Source organism: Mytilus californianus, unplaced genomic scaffold (genome assembly GCF_021869535.1).
Source record: "Mytilus californianus isolate M0D057914Y unplaced genomic scaffold, xbMytCali1.0.p SCAF_5, whole genome shotgun sequence".
NCBI lineage: Eukaryota > Metazoa > Mollusca > Bivalvia > Mytilida > Mytilidae > Mytilus > Mytilus californianus.
This window is the reverse complement of record NW_026262701.1, coordinates 92,603,238-92,625,063: the sequence shown is the minus strand read 5'-3', so window position 1 is coordinate 92,625,063 and position 21,826 is coordinate 92,603,238. Positions and strand designations below refer to the sequence as shown.

The 21,826-nt window shown below is 30.4% G+C and overlaps 1 protein-coding gene across 3 annotated transcripts in view; it reads left to right on the top strand.

Moving 5' to 3' along the window:
• LOC127703282 (integrator complex subunit 8-like) overlaps window positions 1-21,826 on the top strand; it is a 55,694-nt gene that overhangs the window by 21,868 nt on the left and 12,000 nt on the right. The window contains exons 10-21 of one of the 3 annotated variants that reach the window (XM_052207802.1): window positions 48-145; window positions 587-719; window positions 1,223-1,287; window positions 1,865-2,052; window positions 6,587-6,700; window positions 8,602-8,738; window positions 10,030-10,140; window positions 11,113-11,320; window positions 12,463-12,572; window positions 19,291-19,375; window positions 20,282-20,409; window positions 21,042-21,101. In XM_052207802.1, coding sequence (XP_052063762.1) covers window positions 48-145; window positions 587-719; window positions 1,223-1,287; window positions 1,865-2,052; window positions 6,587-6,700; window positions 8,602-8,738; window positions 10,030-10,140; window positions 11,113-11,320; window positions 12,463-12,572; window positions 19,291-19,375; window positions 20,282-20,409; window positions 21,042-21,101 — 1,437 coding nt within the window. Of the gene's footprint in view, window positions 1-47; window positions 146-586; window positions 720-1,222; window positions 1,288-1,864; window positions 2,053-5,289; window positions 5,407-6,586; window positions 6,701-8,601; window positions 8,739-10,029; window positions 10,141-11,112; window positions 11,321-12,462; window positions 12,573-19,290; window positions 19,376-20,281; window positions 20,410-21,041; window positions 21,102-21,826 lie in introns of all 3 variants that reach the window. The other 2 variants (XM_052207801.1, XM_052207803.1) reach the window with 2 other exon arrangements.

The window sequence follows — 21,826 nt, the reverse complement described above, 5'->3', positions numbered from 1 at the left end:
TAGGTAGTAATACAAATTTTAATCATAAATTTGTCATATGTTTGTAGGGTATAGTTGATGTATTAATAGAAGACAACTTACGACAGGAACTAACCATGATATACAGAAGTGAATTAGAAGATGAAATAGGCACAAAAGGAGATAGGTAAAAAACGTTTTATAGGTATCAGTTATTTCTGAATAGATTCAACCCAAGGGTTGATTATGGCATTGAAATATTGTCATGAGGATTTTTCTCATAAGACCTCTACTGTGGGTCATATGTTTGACCATGTTGGATGTATAAATATGCAGTCTCATCTTTATTTCAATCAAATGTCTTGAAATGAAAAAAAAGGATTATTTCTACTGATGTTGTATTTGAAAAATACAGGGAAAAAAATAATTAAAGTTTGAAAACTTTAGTCAACTGTAGAGGTCATCATATTTTTAGAACTAAATTTCATTACTGATGACAAAGCAATTTTGACAATGAAGATAAATATTGTTTCTTTGATTAATGATGATTTTCTTGTGTTTAATATTATTGTCTTATTTACATCTATTCTATCTCCCATCCTAATAAAAATAACTGTTTTTTTTTCAGTTTAAATGAGGTATATGTACAAGTCAGTATATGTAATGTAGTGAGAGGTGTGATGGAGGGCAAAGCTTTAGTTTCCCTGTTAGCAGATGTTATAGAAGATGCTGATCCACAAACTATAGAATTTCTCATATTAGTATGTATACTTAAATGTATTGTTATTGGAAATTGTTGTCAGCCTAGGATGAAGATTTACTGCAATGAAAAATAACCATGCATTATACATTTAAATAATATAAAGTCATTTGAAACAAAACTCTGGTGATTATAATGTTATGGAAGTTATTGAACCAATGCAGGCATGTATACTAGACTAAGTCTTCTGTGTATGTTTTTGAAGTTTATTACGAATCTGTAACATGTTATCGATAAAAAATATTTCATTCATTGTTTGTTTATCATAAACTACCTGCCTGCTGATAAATAGTATGATTGTATAAAAAGTGGAATTTGAAACAGAAGAAATACAATATATCAGTAAACCACTAACAATCAAATGAATTAGGTTATTAAAAGAAACGTGTAAAGGTGGAAATAATTTGAGGGATAAAAATTTATAAAAACAACTTCATAGATATTGATGTATAAGACTAAAGCACGAGCAGTACATTGTACTAATTGTTATTGAATATTTTACAGGTTTTAGGGAGAGCATTACATGGAGCCTCTTTTTCTCAGAAATCAAATCTGAAATGTTTTGTGTGGTAAGAAATTAATATATTTTATATAATTATACATGTAGTGTTACATAAAAAAAATCCAGAAGAGGTCTGGTAAAGTTGCACATAGCCAAGGACACAGGTTTTGCTGAAATTTAACTGTAACACAGACAATCAATATAGAACTTTAAAAAAAAATAGGAAGTAAGCTTCAAAAACTAAAACCAAAATCAAAAGAAATTTTTCGTCAAAACCAACTAGAAAAAAAACAAAAATCCACAAAAAGGAGAAATTCTTGAAATTAGCAAACCTTTCACCATGATAAAGACAATAATCATCTCCATAATTATACTTGTTTCAAATGAAAAAAAAGTTCATTTCTCAGCCTAAAAGAATAAATATAATTGTAAGCTCTTTTTTCCCAGAAAGATTTGAATGTGATAGCAGTTATTTTAAACTTTTAAAATATTTAAAAAGAATCATATCTTCTGTAAACAGTAGGCAGTATTAATGAAATGAGTTCCATTTACCCTTTTTTATATTTATGTAATTATTATTGACCATAAATGTAGTTTCTCATGTAACAATGATATTATACATCTATAAGTATTGGTCATTTCAGGCATTTAATGGACCTTTCTGCTGCAGCCTCACATTTTAATCATGCCATAATGAATGGAGATTTTAAGAAACATTTTAATGAACAGGAGCTGATGGAAATGAGTGTTTATATCAGGGAACCAGAATTAAGTTATGCAGACTCTTTTGATGATGCCACACTTACGTGTAGTAGTTTTCCTTCCAGTAGAGGTGAGTGTATAATTCATGCGCTATAACAGTAATTGCCATGGTGAATTGTCACTCTCACATAGCATGATATAAGATATTTTTACAAGCAAGCAGGCAAAATGCACTTCCAAAATGAAATTTTATTTATATGATTATCAATTATGAACATTCTTTGAGCTGCCAATATTTGGAAAATATTTTGAAGGTTATTAGATATACTCAATTTTTTTGCAGCTGTAATATTATATAACTTTGTCTTGATGTCAAAATCAAAACTCACAAAATTACATGGTTGAAAACCAATTTAAAAAACAAAAGTGTTTAGTAACCTCTGATTTTTTTGTAAATTTTTTATAAGGTATAATATCAATTTCTCTGATATTTTCCTTTACAAATACATGGCAAGTAGAAAACCACAATGATAATGAGTTAAAGAAATTCAACATCTTTCTGAAGCCAACTATTCATTCTAGTGTTATTTTCATGATATGTTGGTATTGTTAAAATTATTTCCCCATTAGCATCCAGTACACAAATTTAAAGGAAAAAAATGTTTGATGTGTTGAATCTGTACAAAAAAAATAAATCAGTATCTATATATAAACAAGTGTACTAACTGCTATGAAATTAATTAAAATGTACACTACTGGTTTTTCAAAAAACAGTAGGACGTTTTTAAAATAAAGTACAAGATTTATTAAAAAAGATATTAAATCATGACATGTAATTTCCTGTTGTGTATAACCTAATAGATTTGTGTCAAATTATCTTGACAATGTAAGGAGTATAAGTTGAAAGTAAAGTATAGATATCTCATATTGTTTTCTTTAAAAAAGTCAGAATTTATTAGGATGCCATGAGAATGAATTAACCTTGAAACAACTATGGATTTTAATTGTTTAAGATGTCCTAACATTTATTTTAAATTTAATGTAATTTGATAAACTAAGGAATTTATTTGTCACCTGACTTCAGAGAAATGGTCGCAATGTTATTATACTATAGTAGTTTTAATGCCGCACTTTGAATGAATTTCCAGTTGACATTATTTTAAGGTACACTAAGATCTCCACAATTAAATAAGTCAATATGATTTGCAGACTTTTAAATTTGTTATCAAATGAATTAAAAAAAGAACATGATACACTGTTTATTTCAAAATATTGTATTATTTTTGTTTTTTGTGGTAGAAATGACAGGTTTGTGAAAATGCTGAAATTTTTATATAAAAGAATTTGATTAACACAACACACTGGTCTAAGATGTAATGCTATTATGTAAGTCTTTACCTTATTAGATCATACCATACATTTTTGATAATGATTTGGTTTGTAAATATAACCCTCTGATTTAATGAACTATAAATTCAAACAAGCATTACCTTATAGACAGTGTATGTTTATATAATGAAAGTATTAATTCATGGTTATTTTTTACCCATAATAATTCATCGTATGTTGTTGTGTTTAAAATTTTCAGTAACCTAAACTGTAAATAAATATATATTTTAATTGACTCAGTTGACTCCTAACAGATATTTTATTTTAAACTAATTTTGTAATTCATTGAGCTGTATAGTACAAATCCTGACACAGCTGTGTTTATGGTGTATTTAAGGGCATACGATACAGTTTTGATGCCACAGTGAATTTTTGACGAAAGTTTGCATACAAGCTATTTTTCACCTTGTCAATTCAAATATATAATAAAAAATATGTGCAACTTTTAAAGATAAATGGTGTTGATAATTTAGACCTATATTGGAAATTTCTATACTTTGGAAAGACATACTTAACTTTTTTGGATTCACCAGATAAACGCAAGCAGATTTTTGTAAGAGCATCTAGAATATCTTCTTTACATAAGTGTGCTTTGAATTTGTTATCAATTCTTTGGAAATTATTCATTTTTATCACACTTTCATGATTTTAGTCAAAGAACGGCATTTTTTGCTGTATATTTATCTAATTTAAAAAAAATTCATCGGTGATTTGTTCATAAAAATTAGCACAAATAATCTTCATACATAATCAAGCCAAATGTCATTTTTAAAAAGAGGGGTCCATGAACTCGTTTTTAAGTTAAATCAGTCTGAATGATAAAAATCAGTCGAAAATGCATCTTTTCACGATATGTAACAGTTTGATGTCGTGAAAAATAACATTTTACATTAGCAATGTCATTACCTCCCCTGTAACTGTATAGTATGCCCTTAATGACTAATCAAGTCAGACTTTATGATTTGTACAAATAAGTTTTTATACAGATCAGTGAATATCCTTTGCAGTTTTTAGTTTCCAGTTAAAATCATATTGGGTGGTGACAGTATTTTTCCTAACCCTTTTTGAGACTTTCAAGAAATTTCTAAGGCTAGTTAATGAACAAGGGCTTGCTTTGTAATCTTATTATATGGCTATTACCTTAAGCTTGTCTGTCTGTCTGTCCTTCCAACAGATAACACAATTTTCTCAGGACCACTGAACAGAACAACTTAATTTTGGTCAGCAGCTTGATAGTGATGTGTTGTAGGGTGTGAGGACTTTAGAGATCTGTCAGACAACTACTTTCTGTCTAACCTATACTTTTAAATATTTCATTATTTTCAATAAACTTTAAATTTTTCGTCACACATTTCTCCAATATTACTGAACAGAATGACTTCATATTTAATCATCAGCTTACCTATGATGAGTTGTAATAGTGTGAGAGTTATATCTTTGAGACACCTACTTTCTGTTTTCCGATACTTTGAGTTACAAGTGGGGGTATGCTTAGCAGGACAATGCTTGCTTTTTCGTTTTCCTTTGATTAATTTGCCAATTAGTTTTAATAAACAGTTTTGTGTTGAAAAATTTTTATTTTGAATTTAGCCATCATGTGTGTTGTTTAAAAAGTTGTTACATATTTATGCAATTGCATCATTATGATAAAAATTAATCATTATATTTACAATGGTTACAATGAAATACTGTTATATCTCACTCATGAAAAAACCAACTTTATATTTTAAATATATCATCTATTTTTACAACTCTAACAACATACAATATTAGATATTATCAAGATGTAAAATAAATTTGCATCAAAATGAAGTGAAAAAAATAAAGAAAAACATTTAAAAGTTCCTTGCATTTTTTATTTACAATAAAAGTCAATGAAATGAAAAAATAACTCAAATAAATAGAAAATTAAAATATCAAGTTTTTGGATAATTTATTTTATAATTATTAGTATTTTTTTATTTTAACTATTCAAAAGTCATCAGATCACGATTCCCACCTATTTCACGGTACAATACTCAATCAAGTTTCTCAAGGAACCCTACCTTGACCTCTTTTTCAACAAGGAGTCGTCCATCAACTGCTCATTCTACAGGTAACCAAAATTGGTGCACAGCTAGCTATTAGATAAACATCAAAGATGTGTGTAGCTTCTGAAGAAAAGGACCATACATTTTGATGAATAGCTTTATCAGATACTAACTTTTTAGTACATCTTTATTATTATTTTGATTTTTTCACTTGAAATGTTTGAAGATCACAAATTAGGACTTTTTTATTTCCATAATGTAGACACTTTGCACTGTTGATTGATATATTTGATAGAAGTTCTTGATCACTTTCTTTATAAAATTATTTTGGTTAGCTCTGCAGTCACTAGAAAATTAATACAGGCTTCTGGCAAATGCTTTTCTTCCAATCAACTCAGTATTTCAAATAAAATTTTCATTGAAGTCTTATCTCTCAACAGTATAGAACTACATTTAGACTAATGTACATCTGAAATAAAAGAGTCATTCAATCGATTGGTATAAAGGACATTAAATCACCACAAAAGACTTTTCAAATAACAATAGATATAACATGTATAAAGAAATCAACAACAAAAAATATTGCAATAAAAAATATAATAAATGATGCTATACTGCATATTATGTTAAAGATTGTACTTGATGATTAAAATAATAAAAGGAGATGTATGGTATACATCATTGTTACAGCAACCAAACAACACTAAAAAAGCAATAAGAATTAGAAATATGGTTGATTTCAAAGAAACAACAGATAGGGAAGTAAGACATAAATGGCAAAAACAACTCAAAACAAGGAATTATTTAAATCTGGAATAATTTTGAATTCTGGAAAATTGATAACAAATGTTTGGTGAAAATTAACCCAACTAAATAAGGTTAGCCATGTGTGCATGACTAAGGGGGGTTAGATAGTTCATTCTGAAATATCAGTGAAAGTAACTTGAACTTTAGCCATGTGCACATGGGTAACCCACTAAAGTTGAGTTAGTTTTCATCATACATTTCTTATTAATTTTCCAGAATTCAAAATTATTCCAGATTCAAATAATTGCTTGTTTCAGGATGAAGTATAGTAAATATCTCCTTGAACATATTGTTTATAAATAACCAATGATAAATCCGAAGAAGACTAACCCTTTTTTAACATCAACTTAATTAAAGTTTATTGAATTATTGTTTTTGATTACATATCTTAATGATTTTGAGCTAGCTTATAGATAATGTTTGATTGATAAATTCTAGATATGATAAAAGGTAATCTGTTGAGGACTTCCCTCCCGACAATGAGGAGTCTATCTACTGTGTCTACCATATCTTCTCTCAGCCATCAACCAACTGAGTTACAAATGATAAGAGGTATTCAGGGTAGCGTTTCTATAGCATGCAGCTCCATATTATATAAAACAATTGAGGTGATAGGCTATGGAGTAATATTTTGCATGAAAGATAAAAAAAAAAAAAACAGAGTTGCTTTTTTAATTTTTGTTCAATGCCAAGTTATGCCAGTCATTTTATTAGTAGATTGATATTTATCAATGGTTTGGTTTTATTCCCAATTATTTTGATTAATCATTTAACATTTTTCGTTAGTTTTGTTTATGATATATATCAGTTTTCAAGCAGTATATAAAAGAATATAAAATAAAAAGATGTGGTATTATTGCCAATTAGACAACTCTCAACAAGAGACCAAATGACACAGAAATTAACAACCATAGGTCACCATGCAGCCTTCAACAATGAGCAAAGCTAATACCGTATAGTCAGCTATAAAATGCCCTGAAATGACAAATGTAAAACAATTCAAACGAGAAAACTATCGGCCTAATTTATGTACAAAATAATGAACGAAAAACAAATATGTTACACAACAACAATCGACAAGCACTGAATTACAGGTTCCTGACTTGGGACAGGCACATACAGAATGTGGCGGGATTAAACTTGTTTGAAGGCGCCAACCCTCCCCCTAACCTGGGACAGTGGTGTAACAGTACAACATAAGAACAAACTATAAAAATCAGTTGAAAAAAGGCTTAACTCATCAGATGGATTTTAAAAGAAGACTTATTTTCTGTTTAGCAATAAGTTTCCTGCTCAATATTAAGAAGTCCACTGTAGTAAAAAAACATGCTGCAAAACAAGACAGATATTTCAGTTTTAAAGCTGGTCTATTAAAGAAGGCCTCTTTTTAGTTTTAACAATAAGTTTCTTACTTAACATTAATAAGTTAGTCCATTATAGTAAAAAAAAAAACATGGTGCAATGCAGACCAGATTGTCAGGTTTTCTCTGTGTTGATTTAAGTTGTTCAATATTTTTGTTCATACAAACTTTAACATATAAAAGTAAAACTTTCAATCAAACAGTAGCATTTGAACAAATTATATGTATAAATTTGCTATAAGAAAATTTGATTTTGATTTTGTCAATATTTCACACCAAATCTAACGCACCTAAAAGAAATAATATTTATAATTGCTTTAATCAATACTTATTTAGCAAGTAATCATGGTAATAGAGGTAAGAAATATATTAACAAGAAATATAAAATATTCCTTTTTAAGACACATTTAATCACATTGGACTTTTATTAATAATCCATATTTTATTTGTGTGACACAAACCTTCTCTTCCTTTTGTATCACTTCTATGAGATTGTACTTATCCTCTTCACCCCCAGTGGGACATAAGGCCACATGAGGTTGTAACTGCATAATAATATGTGGAGCTCCTGATAATGCATGATTTCAGTTACCCATATGTATTTAGAGAACATCTTTTACAAAATTGTATGGTGATTGATTAAAAATGTTATTTGAAAATGAATAGATAAAATGTATTACATTTAATTCATACCATATATCATAACATTTATAAATTGGGATATTGTAGATTTTTGTGTTAGCGGATTTTATATATTTGTACTACTTATATATAATTTATATATATACATGTATATGTATATGCATTAAAGTAATTTATAATAACGGTAAAATTTGTAACTTTTAGCTTTATAAATATTCACATTTTGATGTTTATATTTTTTGGTTTATGAATGAAAAATTGATTCACTGATGTAATTTAATAGAGAATATAAGATAAATGCTTAATCAAGATATAATAATGGTGCATTTACTAGAAAGAAAGAAAATGCAGATTAATCTATTAAAGTTCAAATTTTATTACAACTTTTATACTGTTTTACTTGGCATTGAATGTTAGAAAATTATTTGTAAACTGTACAATATTTTTCAGATTCCTCTGTATCATTAAGTAATCCTGAGCAACAGTTGATGTACTCGTATGACCCTGACATAATACGCCATGTTGTATCGGATCTCTGTACCAAACTTGGCAGGTCGCCAGCATATGTTATGTCACTCAATGAAAAGGTATAGAGTTAATCACAATACTGTAAATTAACTAAATTTCCAGAGCGATTTATTTAAACGACTTTCACATGTAGAATGATCAGTTGAATAACAATCAAAGCAAATATCTTAAACATTTTTCTTCTGTTATATGACTTACATCAACAGTTATAGAAAATTGTGAAAATATATCCTTAGCTAGAAAGGACTGAACACAGGAAAAAAGTATCCATGGAAAAAAGTTGGTTAAAAGTATGTCATATGTTATCCTTCTTCCAAATTTATTTTTCTTTTGCATATAAATAAAATAATGGTTTACTTTTATAAATTGTAACTTGGATGGAGAGTTGTCTCATTGGCACTCATACCACATCATCCTATATCTATCTACTGACAAAATATATCACATGTTATCTGTATACAAAAATTATTGATGGCAAGCATATGTGTTGGCAGTTTATAAAACCAAGTATAACTTCTTTTATGTGTTTTATTTGATTTTGCCAAAAGCAGATAGATGTTTGAAATAAAAAAAAACAAACATATAATTTCTATGTGCTGCACAACACATGCTTCTGAAATAACTTTTATTAAGTATTTAAGTATGCTAAAAAATTTGACATGGACAAACGCAAGTGCCAGTTATTTAAAAAAGCAATTGATGCCATGGATAAATGCAAATGACAGTTATTTATAAAACACTTGTAACATGTCTGTAAAATGTTGAGAATGTTGAACAATTGAAAATTAAACCAATATCTAACTTCTTTACACCAACTTTTCACCCTTTGATTTAGACAGCTAAAAAACTAAGCAGCCAAAATTTCATTATTTATTTCCAAGAATGTAATATATAATTTGAATTAAAAAACATTACATTGTAAACTAAAACAGATGATAATAATATCATTCATGTGGAAAAAAATATATCTAGAGCATGCCTTATTACTGTAAATTCAGAAATAATTGTGTGCATTATTGCGATTGAAAATCGTCACAAATGCAAACTTAATTGTTGTGTTTTCATAATAAGCTACATACAAATAATGCTTCAAAGTTAAAATGCAAAATTTTTTTTTTGAGACACCTATCTTGTTGCAACTTTTCTCAATATTAAAAACATTGCAAAATTTCTGAATTTACACTAAGTGATTTATTTGAGAGATATGTGTACATCTATTAGAAGGTATGAAATTTGAAAAAAAGAAAAAGAAAACTACTGTTAATTTCAAAAGATGAGCACGACACCACTAATACAAATGTAAACCCCCTCACTTTTATCATCTATTAATTGAATAATATTATTTTACAGTGGAAGGTTCCTAGAGAAATGCATCAAGTCATATACAACTTGGCATCTAGTCATGAACAAGCCTTTATTTACCTCCTGGTGGGAAAAGCTTGTCATTTAATGGAAGTTAGGGTAAGGTTTTATACAGCTTAGTATTTAGACATTAAAATGACTTTAATATTCTGTATAGAAATAAGAAGATGTGGTATGAATGCCAATGAGATAACTCTCCACTAGAGAACAAATGATATAGAATTTAGCAACCATAGGTCACTGTGAGACCCTTTAACAATGAGCAAAACCAATACTGCATGGCAAGCATTAAAAGGCCTTGAATCGATGTGTTTATTGGAAGTCATTTGTTCAAGTTCTACTGCTTGTTTGATTTAATGTTTAAACATTTGACATAAGATATTTGGACGTTTAACTTAATTTTTAGGCCTTTGAACATTTTAGAATCATTGGTGCAAGTAGCCATCATATTAGAAATATTATTAGCACCATGACATTGATTTCATACAATGAAATTCTGATTGATTTTTAAATAAGTCAAAATCATGTTTATAAATAAAATTCAGGTTATTAGATGTTAGGTTGAAATCATCATTTGACTGTGAACTTGAAAACTTACGATTTAATGTCATAATGCAAGCAAAACATCTCTGCATGTAAAAACTTATGAACAGCTTTTATAGTCTTAAAGAATACTGATTGTTGTGGATGAAATTGGATGCAAGTTCAAATCTGGGCTTGGTCAACTATTTGCTGCTTTTCTGCATAGTACATGGTGTTTAGGAGAAAAAGCACAGACTGACTAACTTCCAGTCAGATTGATAAGTCTACAGATTGATACCTTGTAGACTGGCATGTTGAATATCTGTCAGTCAGTCGAATACAAACCAGGAAATGTTCATTTCACATAGACACATTATAATCCAAATATGAATAAAAAATTTGCCACTGGACATTTGTTGTTATCAATCAGTCAGTCAGTCAAACAATCAATATATCAATCAATGTGGAATCTGTTATGTTTTTTTAAATTATTTCAAATGGTGCTCACAAAGGTTCTTTAATTTCAAATCGTCTGTTCCCATTTTTCAGATATTTGAGAGAGCGAGACAGTTACTGATGATGGCTGACCGTGTTGTAGCAGAATTATCATACACATTATCCAAGCACATACGATGGTATACCCTGCTAGCAGATCTTCAACAGTACAACATGAATGAGTCACTTGGAGAAAATTCAACATTACAAGATCTTATCAAGAAAACTAAGACTTGTATAACTTCTGTTAGATTAGGACAAGGTATTGTTATAAAATATTCATAAAACATGTGAGCTCATTAATCAAATAATGAAAAGATATCCTATTACCCCATCTTAACCAACCATTAATTTCAAATTCTTTCAAAAATTAAAAGACCAGTCATTGATAAAAACAAAAAGTTCTTTGACTTTTCTACTTGTGTGTACAACAGTCCCAATTCTCTGTTGCAGAATCTAAAGGACTATGGGTGATTTCATTGATCATACCCCAAACTGAAATATCATCACATCATTGGTTGAATTTCCATTGTTAAGGATGTTGTTAGCCAATCATAACATTTTGGTGTACTCTTTTGAAAATATTACCCAGAATGCATTAGACGTCAAATTGACTTTATTGTAAATTGTAAAGTAAATTTATGGACTTAAATGGAGTGCTTTGCCAACAACACATGCATTTATTTATTTTATCCACTGACAAAATTAGCCTACCCACATTGGGTTTGATATCAAAGCGTAAAAATAAAAACAATACCTGCTTTACCACAATGGTTAAATCAATGTGAGAACAGAGAACATTTCCGTACCATAACAGTATATAAATAACACATATCTGAGAGGGTGATAGAGCAGATTGTTACCCTGAGAAAATATTGTCAACTGACGCGAGGGATAACAATCTACTTTATCACCCTCTCTTCTATGTGTTATTTAATTTATTATACTGAATGTTCTGTTGTTACTGTCTATTAAATTTCAAATTCAAAGTAATAAACTATGTCATCTTGTACATAACAATCATTTAAAGCGCACATTTGAGCAAGTCTCCGTGAAGGGTATAGGAATATTTTTCCATGGGATAGAGTAAATTGTCTCCCTCGTATTAACCAATCAAAATCTGTCATTTTGACATGAAGTATAATAAAATATGAATATGGTGGCTTTTAAAAACAGTTGCTACATGGAAGTAAATAAACGATAACTTTTCCTAACTTATTCTGATAGGGTTGAAAGGGTTATGAAAATAGATTTGAATGTTGGTATATGTGAAGGGAGTTGTTACCAACATGAATACAATATAAATCAGGTGAACAATACAAGAAACAATTTATTGAATTACTTTGTGTACAACTTGTTCATGATATTGGTGACAGGTTTTAAGAGAATGATTTGTTTCTTCAGATATACAACCTAGTCATAATATAATACAACATTGTGCTGCCTTCCTGATGAACATTAGAGATATTGGATACCTCAGTAATATGGACCAAAGTGGAAGTGGACATATAGAGGTATTGTATAGAAATTTGTCAAATTTTTGCACAGCACATTTTTCTGAAATGGCTACCTTTTCAGCAAATTATTGGATATGGATTTACCGTGACATACCATTAATCAACCATATAAAAGAGACTTTATTGTCCTTTCTCCTGAATGTTGATTGAAGGTAGTCACAATTAGATTATGATTTTTCTGCTCATTGTTGAAGATTTTTGTATGAAGAGGTTATTATTAAATTTATTACATGACTAACTGGTGAAGTCATCTCACAACTTTTAATGTATTGCTCAATGTTTCAACATGGAAGAAAATTACTACAAATTCTTAGAAAATGAAAATAACTCTCTTTAAATTTTATGTGTCCAAAGCTCTTTTCAGGATTTATCTTCATCAGCACAAAATTTTGAGGAAGGATTTAAAGTGAATTTAGGGTTTAAGAAATTTGATGAATATATAGACAATTAAGGGTACTGCGTAGTGAAAAAGTTAGGATAAATGACATACACAAAATATACGAGGGAATAATTATTTAATCAGATACAGTGTTCTCCCAAGGATTTTTTGATAGCGCTGTGGTAAGCGTGCGATGTTAGATTGATTCACCTTTTGCGTTTTGACGTAATGTTACATTTACTTACAAGCCATGTTGGTTTTACTCTATTAAATAGAAAAATACCTGTATTTTAATATACATATATATATGCAATATTACAAATGAAAATAAGTTACATTTTTATTAAGCTTTTAATTAAAATGCCTAGATAATTTTAATAATTTGATTTCATTACTTTCCTTCTCCGTCTTTTCTTATAAGAGTGATTATGTACAATGTAGCACAGTAGGTATTCCTTTCTCTTACTTTTAGTTGTTTAAATAAACTAGTTATGTATTTCCTTTACAGCTTTATAATTAACTGACACTAGTTTAAAAAGTTCCCAATGGCCAAATTGGACTGTTTTCATTTATTTTTATTAATATTTACATCTTTCAAATTAAAAATTCACAACTAAAATCTGTATTTTATTTCATATTAAAGGAAAAAGTGGATTACCCTTTCTATAAGTAATTAAATGTTAATGCAGACATGTTTAAATATAAAAGGCTAACATACTTTCAAGATGCATCTAATAGAATTTCTATATGTGACAGAGTTGTCAAGCCACAACTGGAGATTTGGAAATTTTCAGCTGGAGTTTGGGCTTCATAACTGGAGATTTTTTATCGACCTATTTATCGACGTACGCAATGGTTTTTTGTGTGTTTAAACTGCATATCTTCTTTTTTGTTTGTTAAAAGAACAATAATTCCATACCTTTCAACAACTCCATATTCATTTTTACTTGATAAAAATAGAAGATAAGGGGTTTCAAATATTTATTCATTATATATAATTCAAGATAAAGCGATCAGCCATCATACAGAGTTGGCAAAAAGTACCCCTGATTCAGCTACATTGTCAACTTTGGTACTACTACTGAACATGCTTGTAACAGAAGGTGTTAATTGATAGAGTTGTAGGCTTGCTGGTGGGTAGCTGTCCCCATAAGTTTGGTCAAATCATTAGGGCCACCACAGTCAGCTTTGCATGAAGTGTAGTAAGCATGGTCTTGACCCTTGGTACTGGATCTGCATCATTTGAAATCAGATCTCCAGGCAGAGTTGAATTTGGCTAGATACTTGGTCTTCTTTTATTTGCTGCTGGGGTATTTGGTGATATAAAAATACGGTTTGCATTTTGTCAAATTCTAAAATTTTAGAATAGTCCAAGACAACTGTACTTATATAGGTATTCCATTGGCTTGGATAGAAAACAAGCCATAAATATCATATTTGAGTTGATTTCATTTGTCTTTGAGGTTCAGTAAACGTTCCATGTTTTCAACAGCATCAAATTAAATTGTTGTTTATACAACTTGTACAATTTAATCCTTTGTCAGTATTTCACTTTTAATCAACCTTGCTTGTGTCTTAAACTAGCTAGTTGATCACTAGGTAATTGCCTATTATCTTTTATTTATTGTTGTATATACAGTTTAATCCTAAACACCTCAGGCTAATTTTACCTATTTTAACTTTTGACACAAAATCCATTACAGGAAACTTCCGTTTTTCTCGGACTTTTCCCATATCAATTTCGAGTTTCTCGGACTTTTTCTCTGTCCGTATCCATTTTGTAAACAAAAATGTCTAATGAAAATTTTACGAGGTTGACATTTTCAAAAAGCGGAAGATTTCAAATTTTAACGGGAGGGACGGAAGAGGGTCTGAAATGCGGGAGATTTTGACTCCCGCCGGAAGAATCACATGTATGTAGAAATCTCATTTTTGTTTAATGATGTTTGTTTATTATTTAAGTTAGGTTAGAATGAAAAATTATATTTGCCAATTCAAACAAAAATACCAATTTTAAAGGTTGTGTTTGATAACTTTACAAATGTTTGAATTATTGCCACCAAAATTATTTGACAAGATTTGACAGTACTTCTTTTAGTACTTTTCCCGCCTAAATTGTCTCCCTTCTACAACTTTCACTTCCTGTTTACACTTTGACCAAATGGATGCTTTTACTTATCATTTACTTATCATTAAATGCCATTTCATATTCAAGCAATCCCCTGTTAATATTAATTTTAAAATCCCATTTAATTGACATTTATTGATAATTGGATGGCAGAACACAATAATTTGTATTTATTTATGCGATTTTGAAAAAAAAACGATGCAAGGACAAAAAATCGTATATTACGGGATTGTAATGAATCCCTGGACAACGGGAATACTTCCTTCAAGCCATGAAGGTTCACCAGTTTAGTTGTAACCACTAAACAGTAATGAAATAATCGTAAATGATTGAAAAAATAGAGGAAGACCACGTTGTCAGAGAAAGGGTAAACCTTTCCTTAAATACTTTGGGAATGATTTATTGAGCACTATCCATCTATTTCATGAAGTTTATGCACCTTTTTATACGACCGCAAAACAATTTTTGTGGTCGTATATTGGTATGACGTTGGCGTCGTCCGAAGACACATTGGTTTTCGCACTCTAACTTTAGTTTAAGTGAATGGATCTCTATGAAATTTTACCACAAGGTTCAATACCACAAAAGGAAGGTTGGGATTGATTTTGGGGTTTATGGTACCAACAGTAAAGGAATTAGGGGCCAAAAATAAGCATTTTTGTAACTTCCAGACATAACTTGTGTGTTAGTGTATGGATCTCTCTGACATTGCACCACAAGGTTCCATATCACAAAAGGAATGCTGGGATTGATTTTGGGGGTAATTGCCTCAAAATTTTAGGAATTAGGGGCCAAAAAAGGGGCAAAAAACAAGCATTTTTCTAGTTTCATGACAATAACTTGTGTGTAAGTGTATGGATCTTTCTGAAATTGTACTACAAGGTTCCATATCACAAAGGGAAAGCTGGAATTGAGTTTGGGGGTAATTGCCGAAACGTTTAGGAATTGGGGGCCAAAAAGGGGCCAAAAAACACATTTTTCTAGTTTCCAGACAATAACTTGTGTTCAAGTGTATGGATCTCTCTGAAATTGTACTGCAAGGTACCATACCACAAAGGGAAGGCTGGGATTGATGATGGGGGTAACTGCCTCAATATTTTAGGAATAAGGGGCCAAAAAGGGGCAAAAAACAAGCATTTTTCTAGTTTCATGACAATAACTTGTGTGTAAGTGTATGGATCTTTCTGAAATTGTACTTCAAGGTTCCATATCTCAAAGGGAAAGCTGGGTTTGAGTTTGGGGGTAATTGCCCTAAACGCTTAGGAATTTGGGGCCAAAAAGGGGCCAAAAAACACATTTTTCTAGTTTCCAGACAATAACTTGTGTTCAAGTGTATGGATCTCTCTGAAATTGTACTGCAAGGTACCATACCACAAAGGGAAGGCTGGGATTGAGTTTGGGGGTGATGAATCATAAGGGGGTTAAAAAAATTTGGGGGGGGATTTTTTTTTTTTCCTTTTTTTTCTTTTTTTCCTTTTTTTTTCTTTTAAAATTTTCCATTTTAAGTTGGTTATTTCTGATTTATATTTAAAAGCAAATAATAATGATATGGTAGGAGATACACACCAAACAGGAAGTGTAAATTATTATATAATAAGTATTGTGCAATAGCAAGAAATTTTCAATTGCACAGTATTACACAATAACAAGAAATCTTCAATTGCACAGTATTGCACAATAGCAAGAAATCTTCAATTGCACAGTATTGCGCAATAGCAAGAAATATCCAATAGCACAATATTGCGCAATAGCAAGAAATTGTCAATTGTACAGTATTGCGCAATAGCAAGAAATATTTAATTGCACAGTATTGTGCAAAAGAAGATACTTCGTATAAATTGCTTATTTCTTGACCAATTTCAATGGGGTTTTATTCTTGAATCCTTGGGGTTCTTTAATATGCTGAATCTAACCGTGTATTTAGTTTTTGGATTTTGGGCCCCGTTTTTAAATTGGTCCACATTGAGGTCCAAAGGGTCCAAAATTAAACTTTGTTTGATTTCATCAAAAATTGAATTATTGGGGTTCTTTGATATGCCGAATCTAACCGTGTATTTAGATTCTTAATTTTTGGTTCCGTTTTCAAATTGGTCAACATTAAGGTCCAAAGGGTCCAAAATTAAACTTAGTTTGATTTTAACAAAAATTGAATTCTTAGGGCTCTTTGATATGCTGAATCTAAACATGTATTTAGATTTTTGATTATGGGCCCAGTTTTCAAGTTGGTCCAAATCGGGGTCCAAAATTAAACTTTGTTTGATTTCAACAAAAATTGAATATATGGGGTTCTTTGATATGCTGAATCTAACCATGTATTTAGATTTTTGATTTTTGGGCCCAGTTATCAACTTTGTTTGATTTCATCAAAAATTGAATTCTTGGGGTTCTTTGATATGCTGAATCTAACCATGTATTTAGATTTTGGATATTGGACCATAATAGGTGAATGTCCAATTTAAAATTTTTAAGTTCTTAGACCACATTCATTCTGTGTTAGAAACCTATGCTGTGTCAAATATTTAATCACAATCCAAATGCAAAGCTGTATCAAGCTTGAATGTTGTGTCCATACTTGCCCCAACTGTTCAGGGTTCGACCTCTGCGGTCGTATCAAGCTGCGCCCTGCGGAGCATTTTATTATTCCTTAAGGTGAAAAACTCGGGGGAAATAAATAGGTCTTTAAACTTTTTGACAGTTCGAGATCTGCCAATGACGCCATTTTGTTCTTTCATTGAACTGATCCCTCCCATATTAGACTTAGATTGGTGAATAATCGATCTCCGACAAATCAACCAGTTGATCACGTGACCAAAATTGTACAGCTAAATACCGGAAATTTGAAAATTTGAAAAACAATAGCGCTGATATTTGATTGGATAGCGCTCCGGTCTGCCCAATTGCCACGCGCTGAAATGCGATAGCACTGAATACCGCAGCGTTAAAACGGCCTGGGGAGAACACTGAGATAAATACTGCTTTAATTGCTGTTTTTCATCTGGAAATTTGAAAAAAAACAAGAAAAGTGCAGATTGAGTGGTCATTGTGATGCAGAAACCAGATTTTTATACGACCGCAAAATTATTGCGGTCGTATATTGGTATCACGTCGTCATCGTCGTCCGAAGACATTTGGTTTCCCGACAATAACTTTAGTATAAATCTATGAAATTTAAACACAAGGTTTATGACCACAAAAGGAAGGTTTGGATCGATTTTGGGGGTTATGGTCCCAACAGTTTAGGAATTAGGGGCCAAAAAAGGGCCCAAATAAGCATTTTTCTAGTTTCCAGATAATAACTTCTAAAACAGTATATGGAATTGTCTGAAATTATACCACAAGTTTCCATACCACAAAGGGATGGTACAAATTGGGTTTGGTGATTATGGCTCAAACCGTTTAGGAATTAGGGGCAAAAAAGGGGGAAAAACAAGGGTTTCAAACCGTTTAGGAATTAGGGGCAAAAAAGGGGGAAAAACAAGGGTTTCCTGGTTAATGGACAATTACTTTTGCTTTGTTTCTTTATGTTGGTACTTTTTGCTATTTGTTTGCTAGTTCTAGTATGAAATATTTTTTAGCTGTTTCTAGAAACATCAAATACTGTGATTTAAATACATATAATATTATAATAGTGTATATCAAAGGGTTGGGTGGTAATAAATTTTTATACTCAGAATTGGTTATTCTTTGTTTGGGGTTTTTTTTTTTGCATTAGAGTTACCTCCCTTACAAACTTTGTTTCATTTCAACTAAAATTAAATTTTTGGGTTTTTTTTATATGCTGAATCTAACCATGTTGTTAAATTTTAGATATCAGACCATTCTAGGTAAATTAAATGTCCCATTTCAAATTTTTAAGATCTTTGACCACATTTATTTTGTGTCAGAAACCTGTATTATGTCAAAAAATTTGATCACAATCCAAATTCAGACAGTATCAAGCTTGAATATTGTGTCCAAACTTGCCCCAACTGTTCAGGGTTCATCCTCTGCGGTCGTATCAGGCTGTGCTCAGCGAAGCATTTTATTTTATATAATATTATTTTGCCTGTAGAAAATATATGCATTTTAAGATTTGAAAATTCAGAATTTGGTAATGGGAGAGTAAAAGTTTTCTAAATATAGCATATGTCTTTGACCAAAATACTTTTACAGTAAAACAAATATTAAGAAAATGAATAACATGTAGCAATGTTTCTTTTCTATTGTAGTTTTGTAGACAGGTAGCCTGTATGTTGAAAGAATTACCATCTGTTAAATCTGTTCGAAAACTTTCCAGAGAAATATGGGACACAGGTAATTTAACAATGTGGCCACCATTTCTAGCTAAAATAGCAAATTAGGGGTTTATGGTTATTATCGCATCGCATTATAGTTAGATTAATGACTCAATAGGAAATAGAGGGGTTTTATCTCTATTGATTTTAAGGCCTAAAATATACAGCGTATGTGTCGACAAAAATAATCTTTGAACTGCTTTTTATTAAAAAAAACAAACTTTTCTGACTTGAATATTAAGATTGCCATACCCTGCTATCTATGTTTCCAAGGCCTATGCAATGTGGTCAACATCCCTGATATGCCTCAAAATTAGGAATACAACTATTAATGGAAGTAAAATAACCTCTATGCAATGATGTTGGACATGATGTGTTTTTTTTTGTAATTGACTGAGCTTAACTATTAGTGCTTTATTCAAGAGCAGAAGACTGTACAATAAAGATGTTAAAACTTTGGAGATAATAAATGTTTGTAAAAAACTGAATTTCCAGAGAACTTTAATGTGTGAAAATAGGGAATTTTTTTCTTTCTGAAGTTGAATCACATGGGGCCTTTAGGAGTTTCTTAATTTGTGAAAAATTTAATCTCACTTTTTACCCTGAATTTTTAACCACATTTGTGAAAATGTCTTGGCTTCAAAAAGAGCCATCATACTGTGATACATATCCAAGTATACAATATAGGCAGAGTAATGGAAGAAAAGGCTACCATTGTCTCCTACCTGAAATGAATTGCACATATTGACTCAATTATTGAACAACAGTAAGAAAAGATAATGTATCAAATTCCAAAGTCAAAGTTCACTTACAAATACAGGAAAATACAACCTTTTTAACTTTGTTCATAAAAATAAAGCTGATAAGTTGATAATGGCTGTTACATTCCTGTCTAGGTACTTGTACTATTACTCTTCTATTTCAGTGAGGAATATTTACACAATAGGAAGTCAGAGAATTAGTAGTAGTGGTCGTCACAGTGCAATACATAGAGATCCAACGATAGCTATCATGTCTGTGGAAGCTTTCCAAACATTTCTCACAAAGTTCAAGGTAGGTAGTTACATAACACAGAGCAAATATTCCTCAATAAGTTTAAGGTGAGTAGTGTCTGTTTAGATATTAGATATTCAACTATAGCTATCTTGTCAGAAAACTTTCCAAATACTTCTCACTAAGTTCAATGTAGGTCATGTGTCAGACAGTGCACCAGACAGAAATCCTTCTGCAGCTTATTTAAAACATGGATAGTACTACGGAAAGACATTTTAGATTACTGCTGTGGATATCAGAAGTTAGAAAAATAGATAAACATCCAAAATCTTTAGTTGTTTCTATATTTACCATACACAGTTCAGATATGTTTTATTTTGTTTGCAGGAACCATCCCTATTGAATTTTACAAAATGGCTGATGGAGGTGAAGGTTACAATTATCCATTACAATGGATATTCCAAATTTTAGTGTCATTTGTACAATTTTAATAATGCTTTCACAAAAAAAGGTCAAAATCTAAAATGACATTGGAGCTTGTCTGATCCAAAGAGCTTTATCCTTGCATCTAATATTTATCAAGTATTTTAAGAGCTTGGCAGAAGAAGAGCTTAAATGTAAGATAAATATGCATATTTACCTTTTGTAGAATTAATATAGATATCTTAAAGCAAAATGTTCATGTTTTTCAGGATCCTTCGTGTATATCTGTATTAATTTCCTGTTTCACAAAGTACTACAATCTACTCAGGGTATGTATATATATGTAATAACTGCCAAAATGTTAAGGTCACCTGCTTAAGATATCATTTTTTTTTAAACCAGGGAAAATGTTTGCAGAATTTGTTGCAGAAAAACTTTTAAAAAAAAGCATCACATTTTATTTATTAAAATTTTACAACTTTGAACACAAATCTAGATCAGTGAATTAAAGGGTTATTTCATTTGAAATTACTGTAAATTCTTATTATTTTATTATTTTTTTTAATGAAAATGATAATTATAGGTTTCATACCGGGTGAGAATTGGATATCGTTTGATATCAACTCAAGTTATTTAATTTCAATATAATGATAAATGAGCCTTCGGTGTGTTTATCATTACTATTTGAATTAAATAACGAGAGTTGGTATCAAACGATATCCAATTCTCATGAGTTGTTAAACCTATTTCTTGTATGGTCAACACTCTTATTGTGTTACATATATAAAAAATTCCATGAATCGTTGATCTAATAGAAAAACAAAGGATATGGGGATCCATCCATGACACAAAATCAGTACATGCACAGCAAAAAACACAAAAAGCAAAGGAACAGTGCTTTTATTGCTGTTCTTCATCTCAAAGTAGTCTTTTGCATATACCAGTATGATGTTATTGTGTCCTTCCGGCATCAAACTTTAACAACAGACATTTTAAAACTTTTTGTACCCTTCAGAATGTAATAAAATTTGACAAAAAAATGTCTTAATATTTA